Source organism: Melopsittacus undulatus, chromosome 8, assembly GCF_012275295.1.
Source record: "Melopsittacus undulatus isolate bMelUnd1 chromosome 8, bMelUnd1.mat.Z, whole genome shotgun sequence".
NCBI lineage: Eukaryota > Metazoa > Chordata > Aves > Psittaciformes > Psittaculidae > Melopsittacus > Melopsittacus undulatus.
Genome location: NC_047534.1, coordinates 42,570,770 through 42,592,540, shown reverse-complemented (window position 1 = coordinate 42,592,540; position 21,771 = coordinate 42,570,770). Strand labels below are relative to the sequence as shown.

Here is a 21,771-nt window from a genome sequence, read left to right as displayed (position 1 = left end):
TCCAGTGACATCTGTTGTAAATCATGTTTTGGGAAAAATGTAAATACAGAAAACTTGAGGTCAGGCCCAGACAAAGCACTGGGCTAGCTCCCAAAGCTTTTCTGCATCTGGGATTGTTTGATGTCAGGAAGGCCCCCCACAATCAGAGCCATCAGTGATGGTGGCAAAAAGAGACCCTTCAGGTAAGGCTTTCCATGGATTTGTTAACAGGCACTGTAAGTATTAAAAGTCTTTTGCTGAGCTCCCTACCTCTAAAAATCTGTGGCTGGCTGGGTGCTGGCCTCTGAAAGGGAGGTTGTGCCTGCCTGGGGAATAGAGGCTTCACTCTGTCTAAATGAGTGGCGATGGGTCTTCTATGACCTTGAGAGAAGTGACAGGGTAGATGGCTCCAGCCTCAGCCACTCTCACTCATCATGTTTTTTATAATCAGTTTTAATTGTGTCTAATTCTGCTAGTATCAGACTACCTGTCAGCACAGGCCTGCATAGTTCTGGACCTTTAATTTATTAGAATTGCCAGAGTTTACTCAAAGTTTTGCTAAGCACTGATACCTTCACATCGGACTAGTAGTAGAAGGCAGCACTGCAGAAGCAAGTGCCAAAGGCCCCATTTGTAAAAGAGTTGAAGTGCCCGAAAGAGTCTACAGAAATGTGTACAGCTGTCATTGGAAGGCCTTAGATTCGCAGGTATGATAGAAAATTACCCTAGACACAGGAGAGCTAACTCCTTTGTCTCTGTAAGCTCAGTAGATCTGCTTTTTGTTTTTCTGCTCAAGGGCCTAAGATCTTTTGGCACTGTTCTGGGCATTATTGTTTCCCTAAGACCAATAACTGTGAAAATTGAGCTGTGTTTGGAAAAGCAACCAAGAAGCAGATACATCTTAACTAGAAACCAGTTTTAAAATACAGAGTTGGCATACATTTTACATTTTTACTGAGTGTGTATTTACCAATTAGTCAGCAGCCTAAGCCAGTGGATTAAATGAAATTCATGTGATTTATGCATAGCTTTTATTAATTGTGCCAATAGGGATAAATGCTGGCTACAAATAGATGCAGCTATCTTCTTTCTTTTTTTTTAATAATACTGTTTCATGTCATTAAACTACTTTATTTTTAACTACATGTCAGAAAGTGGTAATTTCTTACCTTCCATACCATTGTCCTTCCACAGGTAAGGCTTAAAACTTTGACCCATATTTTCACTGGCCTGGGCTCTGCCCAAGGCAGATACAGAAGTTCAGAGAAAAATCATTTTCTCCTTTTTCCCTTTCTCCCATCATGGCATGTACATTAAATAGTAAGTAGGCCACAGAAACAGAGAGCATGTGAATGACTTGAGATCCTGGTAATTTGAGCAGTCAGAGGAAAAAGGGGCCGGCACCTGGTTTTCAGTCTCTGTTTCAATGAATATTTAACTACTTTATGCAAAGTGGGACACTTTCAACAAATGAGGCTGAGAGAAACCTACGTAAGAATATTTTCTAGCCCAGCAGGTAGGTTACTCTCCCGAGAAGCATGATGTTTGGGTTCAAGTCCCTGTACCAAATCACTTACAGGAGGTGTTTGAAGCTGCATCTTTCACAACCTAAGAACATGGCCTAATCACCGAGTTTTTGGATATCAGGGGTGGCAGCACTACCTCCTCTGTTTTGGGAAAGGAGTCCCCTTGTGACAAAATCAAAATGTTTTGTTTTTGAGATGCCAGAATAGATTGTTTCAACATCTCTGAAGTTTTTTCATGTTATTTCAGCTGAAACTGTTAGCTAATATGACCTGAATTCACAAAGTTTCTGTTGCCCTAAAATTCCAGTATTAGTGAAGAAATACTTGAATAAAAATGAACTTCTAACTACAGTTGTCTGATCATGGCACTGCCTGGAGAGGGGCCATTAGTGATTGTGCTTTATAGTTTTTATTGGGATGCTTCTCTTCCACATAGGTGGAAATCCCTCCCCTAGAAATAAGGAGGGTTGTGATCTTGAGTACTCAGAACTGAAAGCAGATTTAAATTCTCCTGGTATGGCATGCTAATGGCCAAAAAGTGGGAACACCTTTCAGAAATCTTTAAGCATTTTCACCCATTAAGCACCATTTGGAGCTTATACAACTAAATACAAGGCTATTTTTAAAGTTAAAACCTCTAAAGCACATTGGCAAGTCCAGTGAGATCGTTTTATTGACTTTGTGTGCTACTTTAATAGTTTCTCATGTTCAAATGCCAGGAATTTACAACAGACTTTTTGATACCATATTAAAAAGGGGGAAAAAAGAGCGTAGGCACTTCTTGTGATGGCAGTGACTTTTTTTTTTCCCATGGAGTATGGACAATAAGCATGTTTTTCTGGTGGATACTATGTTAAATTACCATAGTTCTGGTTTTACTAGGAAATAGAAATATGACTGGATGCCATCTTAGTTATACTTGGCAGCAGCAAAGCACTTCTTATCTGTAGGTTTGCCTGAAGTTCTTTATAAGGATAAGAAAAGTGTAATTGTAGGCAGGATTACTGGTTTTGTCCCAGTTCTACATGAAGTACAAACTTTGCCTCTTCATCAGTGCTGTGATACATGATAGCACATGAAACATTTACTTCTGACTTTTCATTATCCACAAATAAAACTAGAAAAGGTAATGAGGTGAGCTCTCTCAGCTGCTTGCTCTCCTTGAACCTTCTCCTGCCATGGTGTTTCATGACAAGGATGAACTCATGGGCTAAGCCTCCTTTCTGTGGGCTCAGGTTCACAGCAGTGTTTGGGGACTCAAGTCTTTCCTGAATAGTGGCACAAGATACTGCTGTTCCTTATGTAAGAGGAGGAATGCATGATTTAGGTCTTCATAATATGACTGACTATCTCTTCCTCCTTGTGTGTTGAGCTCCAATGAAATAAGTAATGACGATGTTTAGAGTGTCACCACTAAACATCTGAATTTAACACTTCAGCAGAAATGACTGGGAAATTCATCCCTCAAAAGGCCAATGTTGCAAATTCTCTTTATGTTCAAACTGTTATCCTAGTCCTGGCTGTTGGCAGCCATGGGGGAAAGAGAAAGAAGAATGAGTGTAATGAGGACATTAGACCTTTGCTGGCACACTCAGGTGTTACAGGTACCTTATTATTACAGGCCACACAGCAGCTGTGTAGCCTGCCTGCTCACATTCTATGCTGCAAGGCTTTCCTTTGAAACATAGCAAGTAGAGCCCTCTTTCTCTAAAAAATAAATACACCAAAGGCATAGAGCTAAGACTTCATATGCCAGAACAGCTGCCTAGGGTGTTTTGTATCTCTGCATAAACTTTCCAGATCAAATCCTAATAGCAGATACACACACAGAATGCATAAAGTTATGGCAAGTGTAGTTAAATTTCACTATGTATTTTAGAACCAAAAATTAGGATTTATGTTTCTGTGTAAATAATATTGCCCTTTCTGTACCATGGATGGTTCTGAACCAAATGATGTCCACATAAAGATGAGGGATAGTAATTTATTTCGAAGAAATACATGTTACTGGTTGAAAGTAATTAAAAGGGATAAATTATGAAATAATAACAAATATTTTAAGGATTATTGGTCTCATCCTACAAGGCCTCACCCAATCCATGAGTATGCAGCAGCATAATACATTGGCTTTACTTAGATTGCTGGCATAAGTGCGTGTTTGCAGTAAAACCTGAAAATCTTGTTTTGCTGTATATGTTGTTGTAGAGTTTTCTTCTACAAAACTGCATCTTCAGAGAAGAAGTATCTTTGGCACCTTATATTTTTGTGGCTGCTTTTTAAAGTAACAAATAATGTAAAGTCACCTAATCAAAAATGAAATGTGTGATGAGGGGGAGATAATTTCCTGCCACTCTACCTCTGAAAGCAAACAATGAACTGTAACTTATGGTCCATAATTCATGATTCTTTGCTTTTTGTTATATTCTAATTTAAATGTGGGTTTAGAAAATGATAATTTTATGGGCCTCTTTGAAGTGATTTATGTGTTTTGTGCATTATTTGAAAACATAAATTTTGCTGATTATCTTCAGTTTGCCTGTCCACCCACCAGTCTCATATTCATTTAATTTAGACAATGCTGAGCAACTACATGTGGAATTGATACTTTCCCTGAAAGCAAAAGCTACTCCTGTGCTTATTTTATTGACGAACCTAACATAAGAATTTTTCATCAAAGATTAGTTTAAGTACTCCTACATGTTATTGTATGTTTGTAGAAAGTGTATGGCTCTAAATTATCTCTGAATTAAAACTGCTTCATGAGTTAATTCAAGTATTGTGTAGATATTACATTACCTACAGAAGAGAAGAGCATATTTCTCTCTGCCCATAGCCTTTTACTGCATAGCACCTTTTAATAATCAAAGCATATAAGACAGTCCTTTCTAAAAGGAGTTTTAAATTTTATTATACACTTCCATTTTAATCATATTTCTCTAAACCATATTAATATCCATATGGTTTTCTGATACTTTCCATTTTTTACCCTTGTGTTCCTAACACTGAATGCTTAGTGTTGAGTCTGGCTTCAGAGGAACTAATTCTTATAGTGAAGGGGTGTTAGCAGTTTCAGGATATGAGCATTTCTGCTGGGGACAGGATATTGTCATTATTATTATTGCATTACTTCAATAGGAGACTTTATAGCGGTAAAAATGATTTTTAGGTTTTGTCTCTGTGGGAAAGTTAGTATAGAATAAGCCATAATATAAAATTATGATATAGTGACTCAGTGCATGCCAGTGCTTTGCAAAGCTGCTAAAGCTAGATGTGAATCAGACCCTGGAGGCAGTGTAGCTGGATGAGTGCAGCGCCGTGCCTAAGCTAATTAGTCTTACTGAGAAGCAGGATATGTTACGGAAGAGGGTTATGTTAACATGGCCATATTTCTTGGCTATCCAAACAGATAAACCAGAAATGGCATTCTGTAGGCATAGGTACACTTGCAGTACATTAGTGTATTCATGTTGTAGCTGAAGTGTTAATTCACACTTTGCATGCTCTGCAATGCCCACAGACCCAAGTACAGAATCAGAACACAAACAGAATTTGATGTTGCTATATCAGAAACTATTATATAGGGATATATTATTCAATTACCAGCCAGGAATCTAGTACAGATCTGTTAGTTAAGGAGTTGGAAAAAAATCAAACATCTGTAGTAATTAAGAGGTATAAAACATGTCCAAATGAACTCCCCCCAAAAAAAAATCTGAAATCACTTAGTCTGTATTTTCTGAAGTGACAAGAAATTCCATGTACCTACAAAAAGATGTGATGAAGAAGCCTGATTTTCTAGAATTGGACAGCTGTAATGATTTAAAAATCAGCCCACCTGGTATTTCAATTTGAACTCTGAAATCACCACTCAGTTTGATAAAGAAGAATTTGTTAAGCTGTGAGGAATAAAATGTCTTCAAGGTCACTAGAATTAGTCATGTATGTATGAGAAAAATTAAAAAACCCAACTAATTCTGTAACATTTACCAGTTTAAAATAGTGACACTCAAGTACAAAGACTGTGTTCAGAGGGGAATATAATACAGTGAGCTGATATGCTAATGCAGGCTGTGCCCTGTCAAAAAAGGTGATTTCAGAACAAAACAACATATTATCCCAGAAGCAAGTCACTATAATATTGAAAAGTCAACTCACTTTATTTGCATATGTACACATACGTGCGTGTCTTCCTCTGTTTCCATGAGTTAAATTCTTTACCAGATTTGTCGTTAAATGCTTTTAGGAAGGACTGGATGAAAAGTACACATATTCTATGTGCTTTGCACTCCCCAAACTCTTACTGTCAATGGTGTGGCTGGGTATCATGAAATACATAGCCTAAAATTGCTGTATTAAGATTAAGATCCAAATGTTGAAATTCTTTGCAGACCTCCCTCGAGGTTTTTTTTAATATATTTTCTGCATTTTCTGGATACAATTTGCTACTACTGGAAACTCCCATCTATGTTTTCAAGACAAAAGTTAGTGAACTACACCTTTGGAAATAATGACCCCTTATCTTTATACATGTTTAGCATTCTACCATGAGATTCATAGTGTAAGGTGTCAATAACATGCTTGTGATTTGGATTTAGAAGAATGAACAAATATCTAAGTACTCTGCACAAGGTGCAGACATCTTTAAAGTCTGATATTTTTTTTTCTGGTCCTACTCATTTTCTAACTCCATCACTGACGGAACAGTTTGTTCATGCTTCTTCAGTTTCTCTTTCAGAATATTCCCTCAGAATTTACTGGCCCGAGTGTTATTTGTAGATCACTTGTGAACCATCACTAATTGTAGGTCTAATGTTAGGAATCTCAGTAGCAATTAACAACCCCTTAAAGGTCACTGTAGCACATAGGTCAGCAGCATTAGTTTTCTCTATTTAGCCAAGATACCTTCTTTACTGCCAACATTTACAAAAGTCAGACCAAATCACTGTAGCCACACTGGGAAGAAAATATCTGATTAATGGTATTTTGCAGGCTTCAGTCAAGCTTGTTTTAATACTTGCTTTAAAAGTTACTGTTGCCAACTACCTTGAGTTCAGAAAAAAACCTTCTTTCTTAATGAAGAAATCTACTGAGAGTTTTATCTTGGGCTTCTACCATTTATTCTTTGAAATATATGCTGAATCTGCTACACTCAAATTTGAGATACTCGTTGTATCAATATGGACCCATGGTTTCAAGCCTTTAGATATGCAAATTGTGTTTCTGTAATGAACAAAACCTTAGAGACCGTGCTGTTGTGGTTCCACTGAGCCTTTATTGCGCCTCATCATTATGCTAAATTAATACAAATTTCCTGTGTGTCCAGAATTCAAAGTCAATCAAGTGGCTTAATCTCTGAGGGTATGGGATAAAAATGCTATTATTACAGTTTGGAAGAAAGTAAGGGATTACCTTTAGAAGCATCCAGGTTATATGCTAGGACAGCAACTCCTAAACACAGTCCTGTTACAAACCACATCTTAACTGTGTGTGAATTTACAGACTGCCTCCTGCCCTAGTTTTGGTTGCACAGACTAACTCCCTGCATCTATATGGTGCATTTTTGGCAATGTTAATAGTTGGCTTTGTAAAGAAGCAGTATTAGAAAGTTATTTGTGATTTGTTACTCTTCTCTAATGCACAGAATGTTTTGACTGTTTTTGAAAGTTAATCACAGTGTTTACTCTTTATGTTTGTTTCATCTTTTCCCCCATATGCTTTGTTTTTCTTAGCTAGAATCCACAAGATGAACCAGTGCCAAGTGTCCAGTGAGTTTTCTGAGGCATACTAGCACATGATATGCAGCTCTTGGGATGCACAATCTGCAGTTTAAATCTTGTGCATTAGCAGGTCCAGATGTACTTTGGAGTTCATCTCTAAAATTGATGATACTGTCATTATATTTACTATTCATACTTTAAAGTTGCCAAAGCTATTTGATCAATTAGATTTACTCAATCATCATCTTAATTCTTCTTTGAATAAGCTGTCATCTTATTGTGCAGAAGTATAATGAGTGGCTCCATTGTTGATACTATGTTCATGAGGATTTTTTTGATATCTTTTGTTTCTGAGCAATTTTGGAAATTTCTCATACCCCCAAAATGAGTTGTGTTTTTACTTTGGAAGGCAGGGAAGGACAAATAATCACTTGAAGTTCTTTCTAATCCTGTTTTCTCTAACTTCACTCAATAAATTGCATCAACAGGCTGAGTCCCAGTCATGACATAATGCTGATGGGACAAACTTTCATCATAGCAACTCTCAGGATACACAATGATTGTGTAGGTATTCCAGTATTTCTGCTTTAAGACTAATACCTCAGATATACTTGCAGAGATAGGAAGATGGGTCATAACCAGGAAATTTAAGAATGTCTGGCTTTCTTTTGTACTTCTCTTTGGATGAAATTTCTACTTCTGCCTTCCCAAAGCTCAGGCTGATGTAGTGCAGTGCTACAAAAAGGCAAGTGAACTACAACTACTTATTGCAAGTGTACTACAACTGTCCTGCCATAAGTAGTTGTAGTTGACCTTGAAATGATCTTTTCATTGAAGATACTGATATGCACTTTGTGAGGAGTTACCTCAACTTCAGGTTGAAGTACCTCTTGGGGATTTGGTCTGCTTGAATTTATTTTAAGTGTATTTATTTCCTGGTCATTTGAATGTTAGCAACAAAAAAACCCAAAAAACAAAACCAAACAAACAAACCAAAAATACCAAAACATCATAAAAATGAGCATTTCCAGTCGAATCCAAGTCTGTTTACCCTAATTTCCTCTCTCTGACAGTAACCAAGAGCAAAAGCCTAGGGTATAGTACAAGTAGGGCAAAAAGTAGGGCAAGCAAAGATATTTGCCCAAAACACCACTGAGCCTAGTAAGGTTTGTGGCTCAGGGATATCCCGATCCGGAAGTGATCTCTTTGTATTTAATTACTCTCAGTAGGTTTTTTGCCTGCAAAATGCTTCATTCACTTGTATTGACTATACAGCACATCTCAAACAGCAAGAGAGATACACCTCATGTGACTGATAGTGTAAAATAGCTATTTCTTATCACCTGATAGCTATTGAATAAGCAGGTCTTCTAAAATCAGGAAATATGCTATGATACGTAGTAATTCCAGCATACCTGAAATGTCCTGGTTTTTATCAGTAACCTTCTTCTGAAAAGATCATGAGAATTAATCAAAAAGCAGCTTCCACAGCCACTTTTGGTCAAGGTTAAGGAGGGAAAGAAAAACAACGATCAATTAAGATTTCTGCTTTGTCCAGAAGTAGTTTCTGCCATTCAGGAAGGTTTGGCATGTTGGGGTTTTTTCCTGAAATTAAAGTTGTAGCTGTGTAAATCTCTTGGGTTTTTACCATTCAGTTGACTAATTGTCAAACCTCTGGAACCCAGTATTAGATGTTATTACATGCAAAGAGTATGAAGGGTTGTGTATATTCTGTGTGTATGGGAAGACATGTCTTCAGGACTGTACTTGTAGAAGCATGCTATTTGCTGACAGGTTTGAATCTTACCCATGTTAGTCACTGACAGTTTAGTTCTTTGGTATGCTTTGTTTAAGCTCTGCCTTTTCCCTCTATGGTTAAATCACTCACAATAGAAACTGAAAGAACTGACAAATACTGAAGGATCAAAATTGTGTTGGAAGGGAAAAAAAGCCAACAAAAACAAAAGTTCTAACTATTTATAGATCATGTTTCCCAACAAAATGTATCTAAAAGCCATTGTCTCAGAGTTCAGAGACAGCTAAATGATTTATTTCACATAAAATATTTGTTGTTCTAATTACAGTATCATCTGGGTTCTTTGGCAACAAACAGATGCAAAAACACACCATCTTGAAAAACTTATGATTTGCTTAGTGTGCTTTATAATCTAAAGCATATGTTTTGCATAGAACTGCAGTATCCAAAATGAAGCCGTAAGTAATGAAGCAGTGGGTGGAAGAAAATGCATTGCTTCTGTTGCAAGTTCTTTCAGTGTGTGTATTCAAATGGTTCTGTTTAGGGTTATAAACAAAAGGCTATGCTCACAGTTTTAGCAGTGTGTTACAGATTCTGGGATGCACATGACATCAAAGAGGCTACACTAATTTCCCTAGCAGTCAATGGCTCTTGGCACTATGAGCACACTCCATCTGAATAAACAGAATTCTACTTCACCACAGTTGTGTGGGGGATCTGAGGTGATCATGCAACTTGGTTTTGTTTTATTTTAAATCTCTTTTTATAGGACTTTTTACCCCTCCAGATTCTGTGTTTTCAGTGAACCTGGTAACTACATTTGAAGTTACAGACGTAGATTAAAAAAGAACTTGACAGCAAAAATAATCTTAATTTATTATTCTTACCTAGTGAATCCAAGTAAGAGTTGAGTAGACTGGAGTTGCAGGATTTGCTAAGGATTAATAACTCTGGAGCATTAATATACTTATTTTTTTAAGTTGTTAGCATCTTTTCCCATAGCAACAGTATGTGAAGCTCTAGTAAGATATTTTGTGAGAGCTGGCAAGGGCTGAGGCCTCAAAGGGCATCTGATTTATTGTTCTTTCCATGCTTTCCTGTCACTAGCAGCATGAAGAGCACCAGCCCTTACAAATATTCCTGGACACCCTTCTGTAGAGGAAGGGACTGAGGGAACTGGATGGCAAAAGTGGTTTCTGTCATACTGTATCTCATTAGAGATGAATGGCCTTATTCAACATTTGCAGAGCTCTGAAGCAACTGCTAGGTGAGCATAAAATATCCTGGAGAGAATTACAATTGTTAACATTATTAAATATGCCAATATGCCTCCAGGCTCCTGATGTTACTAGATTAATCAAATCCTCTGATGCCACAACTTAGGTTCTACTGCTTCACCATTAATGGTTGCTTATTCCCTTTTCTTCTCTTCCTTAGTTTCTCAGTATCTCACTTGATTGTTTCATTTTTTGTCTTTTTCCTATTCATTTCTCATTCCTGTAGCTTTGTCTTTCCCCTCATTAATCTCAGAAGGGAAAAGAAAATATGAAACATACCTCATTACTTAAGTCACCAAGTAGTCTTGCTTTTTATTCTCTCCTGCCCTCTGTTGTGGTCTCTTGGTGTAGTTTTTCCTGTACTGAGATTAAAATCTTTTGGAGACAGTGTGTTTGTTTTCTATCAACCTCCAGCATTTTTGTAGAACTACCATAGTGTAGTTAGATTTATAGCATATAGCACAGACCTGATAACTTCATTATTCCTAAACAAATCAGTGCTTGTTCTGTGAAGTCTATTAGACCTGTTATCCTGTCCTTGTTTCTGGTGCATTTATAGTTGGTAGCATTTTAACAGGCAGTGTACAAATAGCCTGTGATGTGGGCCTGGTGTCTTTTAATGTGTGCTCATACTGAAGTCACAGTGACCGCACTTTAGTACAGGGATGTGCAAAATAGCTCTGTGTTGACTGGTTTGATTATAGCAGGCAGGCAGGCACAGCAGGAGCTCAGTGGGGGCTAACTGCCTGAGTATTCACTCTGCTTCTCAGGCAAGTTTTTAATTTTTACTCCCATTTCGCACTTAGCGGTATGATGTACATTTGTGCAAATGGTGGAGAATCATGGGAATGAGAAAGAGAGGAAAATATGTTTGTATGAACTCTCATGGCCAAACAGCATTATGTGCCACATCTCTCTTCTTTAAAATAAAGCTGAAATAATTAAAAACATAAAGACTCATTCATTTGCAGCATTTTTCACTGCATAAGTGATGTTCAGTCACTCCCATTTTACACTGATATGAGTGGGACCAGAATCACTAGCCCCTTGAGTACTCTGCTTGAAGAGACTTGTGTGGCACAGAAGAAAATGTAGCTGTTCCTTGATATCAACATGCTGCACATAATTATCCACTTAGCATCCAGTCCAGGAGGAGGATGTATATTATCATTGTCTGTGAGGTCATTTCTGCATTTGCCTAAGACTTCAAGAGAAAAAGTGAAGTTAAATTGCTGCCTTGAAAAATTATTCAAAACTCAAAAAGCTTGAAAACATCAAAATACATATAAATTATCAAAGGAGAACAAAGACAAGTTTTTCCACAAAAGTCTTCTCCCCAGGCTATAACAATGCGTTACATAGGCATGATCAATATATCCAGACTTGAGAACCAAAGTCTTTTGGAATAAATTAGACTAGCAGGAAAAGAAACAAACAAAGAACAAATTAACATGATTTTAAACATTGCTTAAATTTTCATGAATGTAGACCTTGAGATGTTATGATGAGATCCCATGAGTCTGTGCTAATATTTGCTTATAATTAAGGGTTGCACTTTCATGTTTCATCTGATATTATAGATTGGAAATCAGCCACATGCTTACTATTTTTCTTGGTCATACTGATTTATCTACTTTATTTGTTTACTCTGTTAATATATATGATCCCCTAAATGGCCCCATTGCCTTTCCTTTAGCAGACTGCCCCTTTTCATACTCTAAATCTTCCCACCTGAGTAATTAGACAGGGACTACCCTTCCTGTGATACTGAGTTGTATTCACCTGTAACAGAGAAAGACAAGACTGACTCCTTCCAAACCTGCTTTGGGTAAATGGCTTCAGGAGGAAAATCAGAGTACTCAGCTCCACCCTTCACTATGTGTTGTAGTGGATGGATTGCCTTTGGCAAGGGAATTGGCAACACAGCCTATTTATGGCATTGACACATTGGCAGAGATACCTTCTGTGCATTCCTTGCTAAAAGTAAGATGTCATCCGGAGTTTAGAGCCCCCTCTGTGCTGCACCAACCTTAAAACAATCTGACTTGCATCAGTGGAATTCACAAATTCCAAAGGCAGTTTTAGCTGCCTCATCACTGTTTTCTATGCAGAATGCTCCATGTAGGAAGAATTAGCAATGTTTGGCAAGGTTATCAGCATCAAGGGGTTTTTTAAGTAAAGTTTTAGTCATGAACGGTTTATGAAGACCCTAGTTTCATTACAGAGAACAAAACCTCATGGTATTCAGTTCCTCTGAAGAGTGTGCCCAGTGCATGGTCCCCAGGTTTTCAGTACCAAGACAAGCAGGACAAACAGGAAATCTAAGATGAGATCCTTACTGAACATCAAGTGAAGTCATCTGCCTTGTGGGAAGTCATTAGAGAACTACATTTTTCCAGGTATTGTTTTGAAAGTATTGGTCAGGACCCAAATCCTAGATGCAAAAGTCCTTGTGTCAGTGCTAAATAGCATTTTGAAGTCTTTCATTAAACCTTATTATTTGGCAGTTTACGCATATCTGAAAGAGTCCTTTGCAGCTTTTGGAAAGGTTGGATTGTTAAACAGAAAGATCATCTAAATAAAATATGGCATAAGAAATGTGCTGGTCATCTCCAAGCCAACAGATGTCATAAGAAGCGTCTGTATGATGGATGTGATGGCTAAGTGAAGAAAAATATTTCCATTTCAGCCAAAAGAAAGCAAAGAATCACATGGAAATTCAGAGGTGAAAATATATCCCAGAAATCAAAAGATTAGTACAAAATATTATCCAGATTGAGACTTGTGATAAAAATCACATTAGAGAAATTAAATTATATTGAGCTAGAAATGGTATGTGTCATATCTTGAAGTTTTTAACTTTACTTGAGTCAAAACATACCTTTTCTAAAAGCTTCCAATCTCCACCTGAGCTTCCATCATACTGCTAAATAAGTTTTTCTCCTGACTGCTGATTTTCACTATGTGCTCTGAAATTTTCTTCAACTTCTGATCGTTAGACAGTTCAGACTTTTGCTTCCAAAGGTGAAAAACCCTCCACCTTTTCTACAGGGGTTTAGACTTGCTTCACATCATCTCTTAGCCTTCTTTCGAAACAAACAAAATTGAACAGTTGTCTTAAATTTCTCACCATATGGCAGGTTTTCCAGATTTTAAATTGGGTTTGTTCTCAGAACATTCTGCAGTTTACAGCACCCATTTTAAAATAATTCTGCACTCAATGATAAAACTGTTTTCCTGTTTCTGTCGAGTAGTCCTCTGCTCTGCACCCAGTCTACTTCATGTTCAGCTGAATATCAGTGGTATTCTCAAGTCTGTCCTGGAGACATTGCTTTCCAGCTGCACAATTCCCAGTTCATAAAAATGTTTGAATTTGCATTTTGTTGAAAACATGTCTTTTTAATCTATCTGAGCTCTGCAACGTCCTGGTCTGTTGGCTTGGGTTCCTCTGTATCACAGAAATAAAAAGAATAACCAATACTAGTAGTAAAGGAGTAAACAGAAATGTCATCAGTTTCTTTAATTAGAAATACTTTATACTCCAACATATTCACCCATTTGACAGTTTCTCATTCACTTCACTATAAGCAACATCAATATTGTGATAGCTTTAGGAGAGCATCCACATGAACCTGCTCACCTAGGTGTATCTGTGTTCAAGTGAGGAAACGAGGAGGATGCGCAGAACCTCACCTACCCTGCCTCTCGATCAGCTGAATAGTGCAGTTGGTAGAAGGCATTTTGCCTAACTTATGTTATTTCTGCACTCCAGTAAGGAATTTACAACCTAAGGAATTCCTGCACTTAGAGTTAAAAATGAAAAGTCTTTTTCCAGGCAAAATCAGGGCAGATCTCCTAAAAATGGTGCCAAAGGACAACCTGAAGGAAGTGTTTGTGCTCACTCTTTCTTATGGTCTCTAAATTTATAGTGAACTCTAAAGCCTGAACATGCTAGAGGGACTTGGCACAATTGGGGTGCAGTGTAGGCAATTCCATGTTACTGATACTGGTGCTGCTGCTATTGCATATTAAAGTGATAAGTGACTTTTTTCTTATTGGTGGCTTAAAGTTTGTCATCAAAGCAAAATATTTTAGAAGAGCATTTAAGATGCCTGTTCAGCTGCTGAGTGTTGAGCACATGTTAATACCATTTTCTCCAGATATGGTAGTTTATTGTAAATGTTACCAGATTTTGTACTGTTCGCATAGTATGCTACTAAAAGCTAAGACAAATGGGCCCACTGAAAGGATATTTCCTTTGGAGGACACAAGCTGCAGACCACCCATAGAATAAACAGAAATAATTGTCAGGATAAAAAACTAGAGCAAAATATTAATGTCTCAGAATCCTAGTGAATACATAATTTTTAAAACAAAGACTATACATATAGGTGTAACATGAAGGCCACAACAGAATTGGGAGGAAAGGGAAAAACAGTTGTATTATCAACTAATAACTTGTATGGTTTTAAATTTCCAGGTATTTTTGTGCTGTGTTCTTGCTATTGGCAAGCTGCATAGAGGCATGTGAAATTATGCAAAACTGAGAGGACATGAGCCTTTCTTTATACCAGCCTGTTGCTACAATAGAAAAATCATTTGTGGAGAGGTACAAAAACTACATTGATGTAAAAAGGAACTCATATGGCCTCGTAACTGAAAACATTGCTTGCAAAACTTGCAGACCCTGATGTCCTGAGACAGAAAGCTCTAAGCCCACTTCGAGTAACTTCCAGAGCAAACAGAGAAAGAGTAGAATGTAGTTATGGTAGGTCTTCCACAAAACTTCCAGAGACTTCTGACAGAATAAAATTGTGCCTATATCCTACCTAAATATTAAAGAAATAACTTTCCAAAGATACAGATGTTACTTGGGCACCTGATTTCCCCAGAGGTTTTTTCTGAAACAGCTTCTGCCTTGTCTGGTTATATACAATGCAGGTAAGTAGCAAAGGGTTGCAATCTTTTTAGCAAAAAAATTAAGGTTTACTGAACTTGCAAGCATAAAGTATTGAAGCTTTAGGTATTCAATTAGCAAGCAGCATGAGTGTATTATTTCAAAGTTATTTTGTATTACTTCAGAAAGGTAACCTCTTTTTACAAAATTGGGTTTGAATTTTGGACCCAGCTCTGTACTCGTTTCCCTGATGGCCATTTAACTCACCACCCCTCCAAGGTGTTGTGAGGGAACATTAGGGTTGGCACAAAATAAGTGCTCCCTTCCCACACTGGTGTTGCAGTCCCACACTGTGAGGAAACTGTATGCTTCAAATCTTACCACTGAGAGGGAGAAAGACAGTGAAAGACACAATCTCCCAGAACAGTCATTTAACTGAAAAGGCTAAAGTTCAATCACCTCCTCTACCTCACTCAGTAATTGCAGAAAAGTACAATAGTTGCAACCTGTAAACCTGGGTGTATTATAAACCTCCTTTGTAATATTACCTGCTTCTTTAGGCCATATCTTACAAATGGATTTGTGAGATTAGAGCCCTGCATCTGCACAAGCCATATTGACTTCAGTTTTGAAGCGTTTAAAGGAACTCATGTGCTACTTGATCTTTGTGCTGATTTGTATTAGAGCAAGTTTTCCACTCAATATGGAATGCAAATGTGATAAGATGTGTATTCTTCCTTCAGTGCCACCAAAACCTGGTTTTATTCATACTGTCATTAAATGATTTTTTAATAGGGAGATATCAGAAAAGTCAAAGGCACTGGGAGAATTACTCTAAAAGTAAATGCCCTTTCCTTACCCCCGTCCTCCCCACTGTCTTTTAGTAACCTAGTGATTCTGATTTATCCTGAAATTAATTGTCCTGGTAATCTAGAGGATATGCCACAGAAAACACCTGATCGAGTACAGCACACTATAATGCCATAGTGTCTGTTTTCCTTAATATTAGAACAACAACAACAAAAATAAAAAGGAATAAAAAGGCTGTTAGTTACTTTGAGAATCCACCCCTTCTAAAATATTTCCTTCATCTTTAAACTCTGCTTTCCAGATGACTTCAAGCAACTGTTACTTTACAGCACATCACAAACTATATTAAGAAAGCATAATTCCAAACCAGTCTGGTTGCTCTGATTAAACAGAGAGCAGTGTCAAGAAGGTAGCCTTTTTATATAATAAAAGTGATGATAATAGACTAAGTCTCGTCGGTCAAAAGGCTTTATTACTGTCTACTGTAGAAAAGCGGTTTTGCTGCTGCTGAATGATATATCCCTAGCTAGTCACAATATACCTCATTTCCTGCTTAGATAACAGAAGATACTAAGATAAAGCGTGAAAGGGATAAGGAGCTATGTGATATAGATATATGGAAGAATAAAAAATGTTATAAAAGTAAAAATGAAGTTCTGCTTGAAAACGTGTGTTTGAACTAAGTTTCAAAAGAGAAAACAAAGATCCCCAAGTTTCTGTCTGCTTACTTTGGATAGGAGAGACTTGTTAATAAATCCAGGACCGAATAGGACAGAAGAAAAGACTGTTTACAGACTAAAATACGCAAAGACATTCACAGCACCTGGCACAGCTTAAAACTAAATTGTGTTATCTTACTGAAGGTTCAGAAAACTGTCTTGAACAGAAGCTGAGAACACCTCGTCGACGATGTCAGCAGCCCAAAATGCTGAATAGCCCTGAGGACAACATGTACTATAACCAGTTAAATGTGAGTTCAAAGTGGCAATAAAGCTGTTTTACTGGCTTTGTTTCCAGTTAATAATTCTGTTATTAATACCTGTTTCAGCCCCTCCAGCCCCACCCCCACGTTCTTCTGCTCTCGTCTTGAACATGTGCTTATGCTCTTTATCTGTTGCTTTCATGTCAGGATGTCTGCCTTCACGGTGAATAATTGATGTGGTTTATCAAAGACGAGCAAGATGCATGCTTCATCAGGCTCACTTGAGCCCTTTGATCAAAAAAATTATGCTGTGACTTCTGATATTATCAGCATCTGCTTGCATTCAACACAAAATCACTTTGAATTAAAAATTAACGACTTGCTGCTTTGCTTTGACTGTGTGTTCTTGGCCCTCTCCACAGGGAACTCTAGAATATCAAGGGAGCAAGAGGAAGCCAAGAAAACTTGGGTAAATATCTATCTTCTTAGTTCTAAGCAACTGTAAACAGAAGAAGTCCTTTGTGATATTACAGAATATGCAAAACTTTCTAGAGATGTTTCTAAAAATAAACAATTAACATATTTCTGTGCATTGACATTGGACATTTGCTGCAGAAGCAAATGTAAAACTTGCATGTACTGTGGTCTGCAGACACTAGAACTGATTCTTACAAAATAGGCTCCCCAGCTCTCTCTGAGTACTACTGCTACCAAAAAAAAAAAAAAAAAAAAGCTTTCTTCATGTTTTTAAGTGCATTTACATTAATGGAAGGTACCAGATGTAGGGTGTTGAAACTGAAGTTCTCTGACCTAGAACACAGACAGAAGCCTTGCCAGCTTTGCAGCGTCACACTGGCAATAGGCTTTAGCCCTCCTGGGGGAGCACATTTTAAGAACTGACAGAGGCTCCACTCAGCCCAAAAGGGATCTGTTCTTCCTCTGTTGAACTGAGTCACTTCTCATTGTCACATGAGCAGTTATCCCCTAGTGATAGTAGAAATTGTTCAAAACAATTCACAAAAGCCAGGCTGGCTACTATAAAATTGCCAAAGTATTTCATTGACAGATCACATCGACCAGAGGGAATTGATGGATACTTGGTCTTGCAAACATATCTACTCCAAAAATATACAAGAACTTTCTATATTACTTCCTCTGTTTTTAATCAATCTTCCGAATATAACTGTATGAATAGGAGGTCTTTGAGTCAAGGTTAAAGCCCAGAATTTTACATGACTGCAAGATTTGGTTTATCTCCCTCCCCTAGTTTAAAAAAAGTCCGTATTCCTGCTCAGGTAATAAAAACACAAACTTGGGACAGCAGTGTTCATGATACATCACAGGGAAATGAAAGCCTCTTGATGTCAGTAGGACTTTTCAAAAAAATTGGTGATGTGGTCCTTGGCTCTTACTCACAGCAAACCATCAGCTGAAACACATTACCAAAATCATACCCTACTTGTGGAACACATACAGGCAAAAAAGCCACATTGCTCAAATTAAATGTCCATTTGATGCAAATAGTTGGTCTATCATTCTGTACACCCAAACTAAAAGACATTTTTGCATTTCACTGACTCAGAACCATTCAGAGTAAAACCATAAAAAAGTAATAGCAAAATAAAAGTATGTATAAAAGCTATATCTTTCCCATCAAGTCTTTATTTCCCTTTCTTCTATTACCACTCTTCATTTTCACATCAACAGAGAAGTTTCTATTTCTGAAGATATTGACAGATGATTTTTTTAATTAATGTTTTTTCTTTTCTTTCAAGCCAAATCAAAGTGCTGGATGGTGAGGATGAGTATTACAAATCATTGTCAGCTGTTGAATCTACCCCTGAACATGACAGCTTCCTTTGTACCCCATCTCCTCCTTCTTCAAGACGTGTATCTTTTGCTCAAAGCTGAACCTTACTTACTCTATTGACTAACACTGGTAAGAGAATTTTCGTGCTTGTATCTCTTCCAATTAACTTTGTACATGTGTGTTTTTATAAGATATAATAAAACACAATTTCAGCTAGTAACTTTCTCTCACTAATTTAGACCTGGTTTTGCAGCTGTAATTTGTCCCATTTAGCTGAGTTTCTGTAAGCAACTCCAAGTAAAGGGGAGCAGCACTTCCTTACCTGTATGTGTTGATGTTGCTAACAGATACAATTCTTCAGCAGCAAGGTTAGTTTACACAGTTCCCACCCCTTCTTCCCTGCTCCCCCGGCTGCTGTTCCCACCCTGTGCCATCCCTTCTGTTGTGCTGGCACAACTGCTGGTAGAGCTGTGTGAAGAATAAGATCAAGGAATTTACTGAACTGGATTAAAAGAACTCTGTACTAAAAATTTTCATTGGGGGTCATAGTGAAAATGTTTTGTATTTCATTAGACCGATATTAACCATCCTTTATAACTTTCTGTGCTGTGTATGGTTTTTAACACTGCAAAAATGTACAAAATAAAATAATCTAAAATAATAACTTTGTCTCAATTTACCTTGTCTTCATATAAGACATTAATTTACCATGAGTTTATCTTGAAGAATTGCTTCAAACAGAAGAATCAAAACAGTTTGAAAGCTGTTTCACACACTGCTTCATATAGTTCTCATATAGTGATTGAGACCATCATTATGACTAGTTATTCTTGTAATCCATGTAAGTATTTAATTTCTTTATTAATCTCTATTGCTGGTCTCCAGTAATTCCTACATTTCCACAGCTTTCTTGATATAGGAGGGAAAAAAATGTCACCTGCAAATTTTTCTATTTGTTTTTCACTTTGTTTCCAAATCTTTAATGAAACAATAACTCTCTATAGAATGCTGAGATTCTTTGCTGGTAACTGTTTCCTTGACAGAAGCTGACTATTTCATTTTACTCTTTACTTTCTGTTTCTGAGTCACAGTTTTGATCTGTGGCAATTCCTTGCTTCTTTTCCATACAAGCTGTTGTCAAAAACATTTTAAAATCAAACGTTCAAGTGTACAGCCTTACAAAATTGCTCTTTTTTATTTCCCTGAGAAACCATGCTGATTAAATCTGACCATGTATTATACATTATATATACTATATATATATAATATACATGATCCTTGGTTTTATCTCTCTCCAATGGGATTTAGTCTGATCTGGGCTAACAAAACTTTTTCTTGTGGAGGTGCAGTTCACACTTGTTCATAAGCTACAACATTTCTTACTATCAGGGTTCCCTGGCATTGTATTTTGACCACAGAACAAAGGAAGATGGCATAGAAAGAGACCAAAGTGCAGTCATGGTGTCCCTAAGGCAGAATATAGTTTGAAATGAGAAAAGGTAATGAAGTAGATAGTTCAGCAAAAGCTTTGTCTCCACTAATAAACACAGAAATTAGGTCAGGCAGGACAGACAAGGATGCGAGAAGGGTTCAGCTGTTCCAGGAAGAGCAATCCTTCACTCATTCTTCACCCAAAATGTGACAAAATGTTGAAACTAAAAGTTAGAATCCTGGCAGAGACTGAAGCCCTTCAGTTTACTCCTCATTTTCCTCTGCTGTACATCTGGGTAGTACTAATATAAAGGCACTTTAGAGCCTTTAAAATTTAGGGAGTCCTCAAATAACAGAGAATTGGTGAGTAGCTGCAGGTGAATTAAGGGTATTCAAAAATGTAGTAAAAAATTGAATGGCAATTAATATGAATGCATGTGTGCAGATCAGTTTCTTTATATTTTAGCAAAATTTAGCAAGAATATTTGTTATGCTATCTCATCAAAAGAACATATAACTTTTATTTTCATACTCAGTGTATAAATTCTCCATTAATTTGTAACATACCTGAATGGAAAAAAACATTATTTTAAAAGAATCAAATTACTTACTCTGTTCTTATATTGGCACAGATCACACAGAGTTCTAGCAGTATTGATGATCAGTGGTTCTATCCTTTTTGAAAACGATTTGCAAAAATCAAGTTTTAGTATTACTGCAATTCACATCATTATTATGTTATCATTACTAATTAAAGTTTATCAATTGTTTTAGTTAAGTGATAGTGAGGTTTTCAGTTAGGTATTATGTCACCTGTCTAAAACCCCACAGTTTACGTTACAGTGAGTAATACATTACTCTGAGTAGTTCTATTAATTTCATAAAGAAGTGAGGGAAAGTGAAAAATAATATATAATTCAGTGAAACACTTAAGCCAAATCCTAAGTCCCACTGAAATCAATGAGATTTCAGCATGTGATTAAGTGCTTTGCTGAATGGGGGCCTGAGTTAACCAGAGAAGCTTCAGAACATTAAATAGTAAAACACAAGCAAAATGCAAAAACTCTCTAAGTACATTCCTTAGATTTCTTCTTTTTTCTTCTTCCCAATTGTTAAGCTTGTATCAATCTCAGTCATCAGAAATGGACTTCAAATAAATTTTAAGCAGTCTTTAATTGCATGGAAAGGGTAAAATACAGTATTTTCCTTGTTATATGTAACGCCACTGTCTTCATCTGCTATAACTTTTCTAATTAATTTAATGTCACTAATACTTTTATAATAAAGCTTTTTTTTTTATACTGAAGCATATTTTTACACTGAAGTTACTATCTAAAAACTGCTATTGAGTAGTGTATTTTCACTCTAGCTACTTCTTGGCCAAAAGCTTTGTACAAAGCCAGTCTGCGTTTTATTGTTTCATAACTTATCCCACTTTCCTCATTTGTTTTTGACCACCTTACCCTCACCAGATAACCCCTGTGATGTGGCCATTTCGCATCCTCATTTTAGAACACGTGCATGCCTTCGTATTGTTAAGAGGCATATGCTCAGCTCGCTGTAGAGCCATGTAGTCATTAGAGCTAGCTGAAGAGTTGAACTTCTGTTCCCACATTGATAGATGTATGTGTTTGTGTTGATTGATT

The 21,771-nt window shown here is 37.0% G+C and overlaps 1 protein-coding gene across 1 annotated transcript in view; it reads left to right on the top strand.

Moving 5' to 3' along the window:
• Positions 1-19,310, top strand: part of MYO3B (myosin IIIB) — a 129,628-nt gene extending 110,318 nt beyond the window's left edge. Inside the window, exons 27-29 of the mRNA XM_034065762.1 lie at positions 16,826-16,932; positions 17,307-17,353; positions 18,660-19,310. Of these exons, the coding sequence (XP_033921653.1) occupies positions 16,826-16,932; positions 17,307-17,353; positions 18,660-18,795 (290 nt within the window). The 3' untranslated portion in view covers positions 18,796-19,310. The remainder of the gene's footprint in view (positions 1-16,825; positions 16,933-17,306; positions 17,354-18,659) is intronic.
• Positions 19,311-21,771: the final 2,461 nt, after the last annotated feature.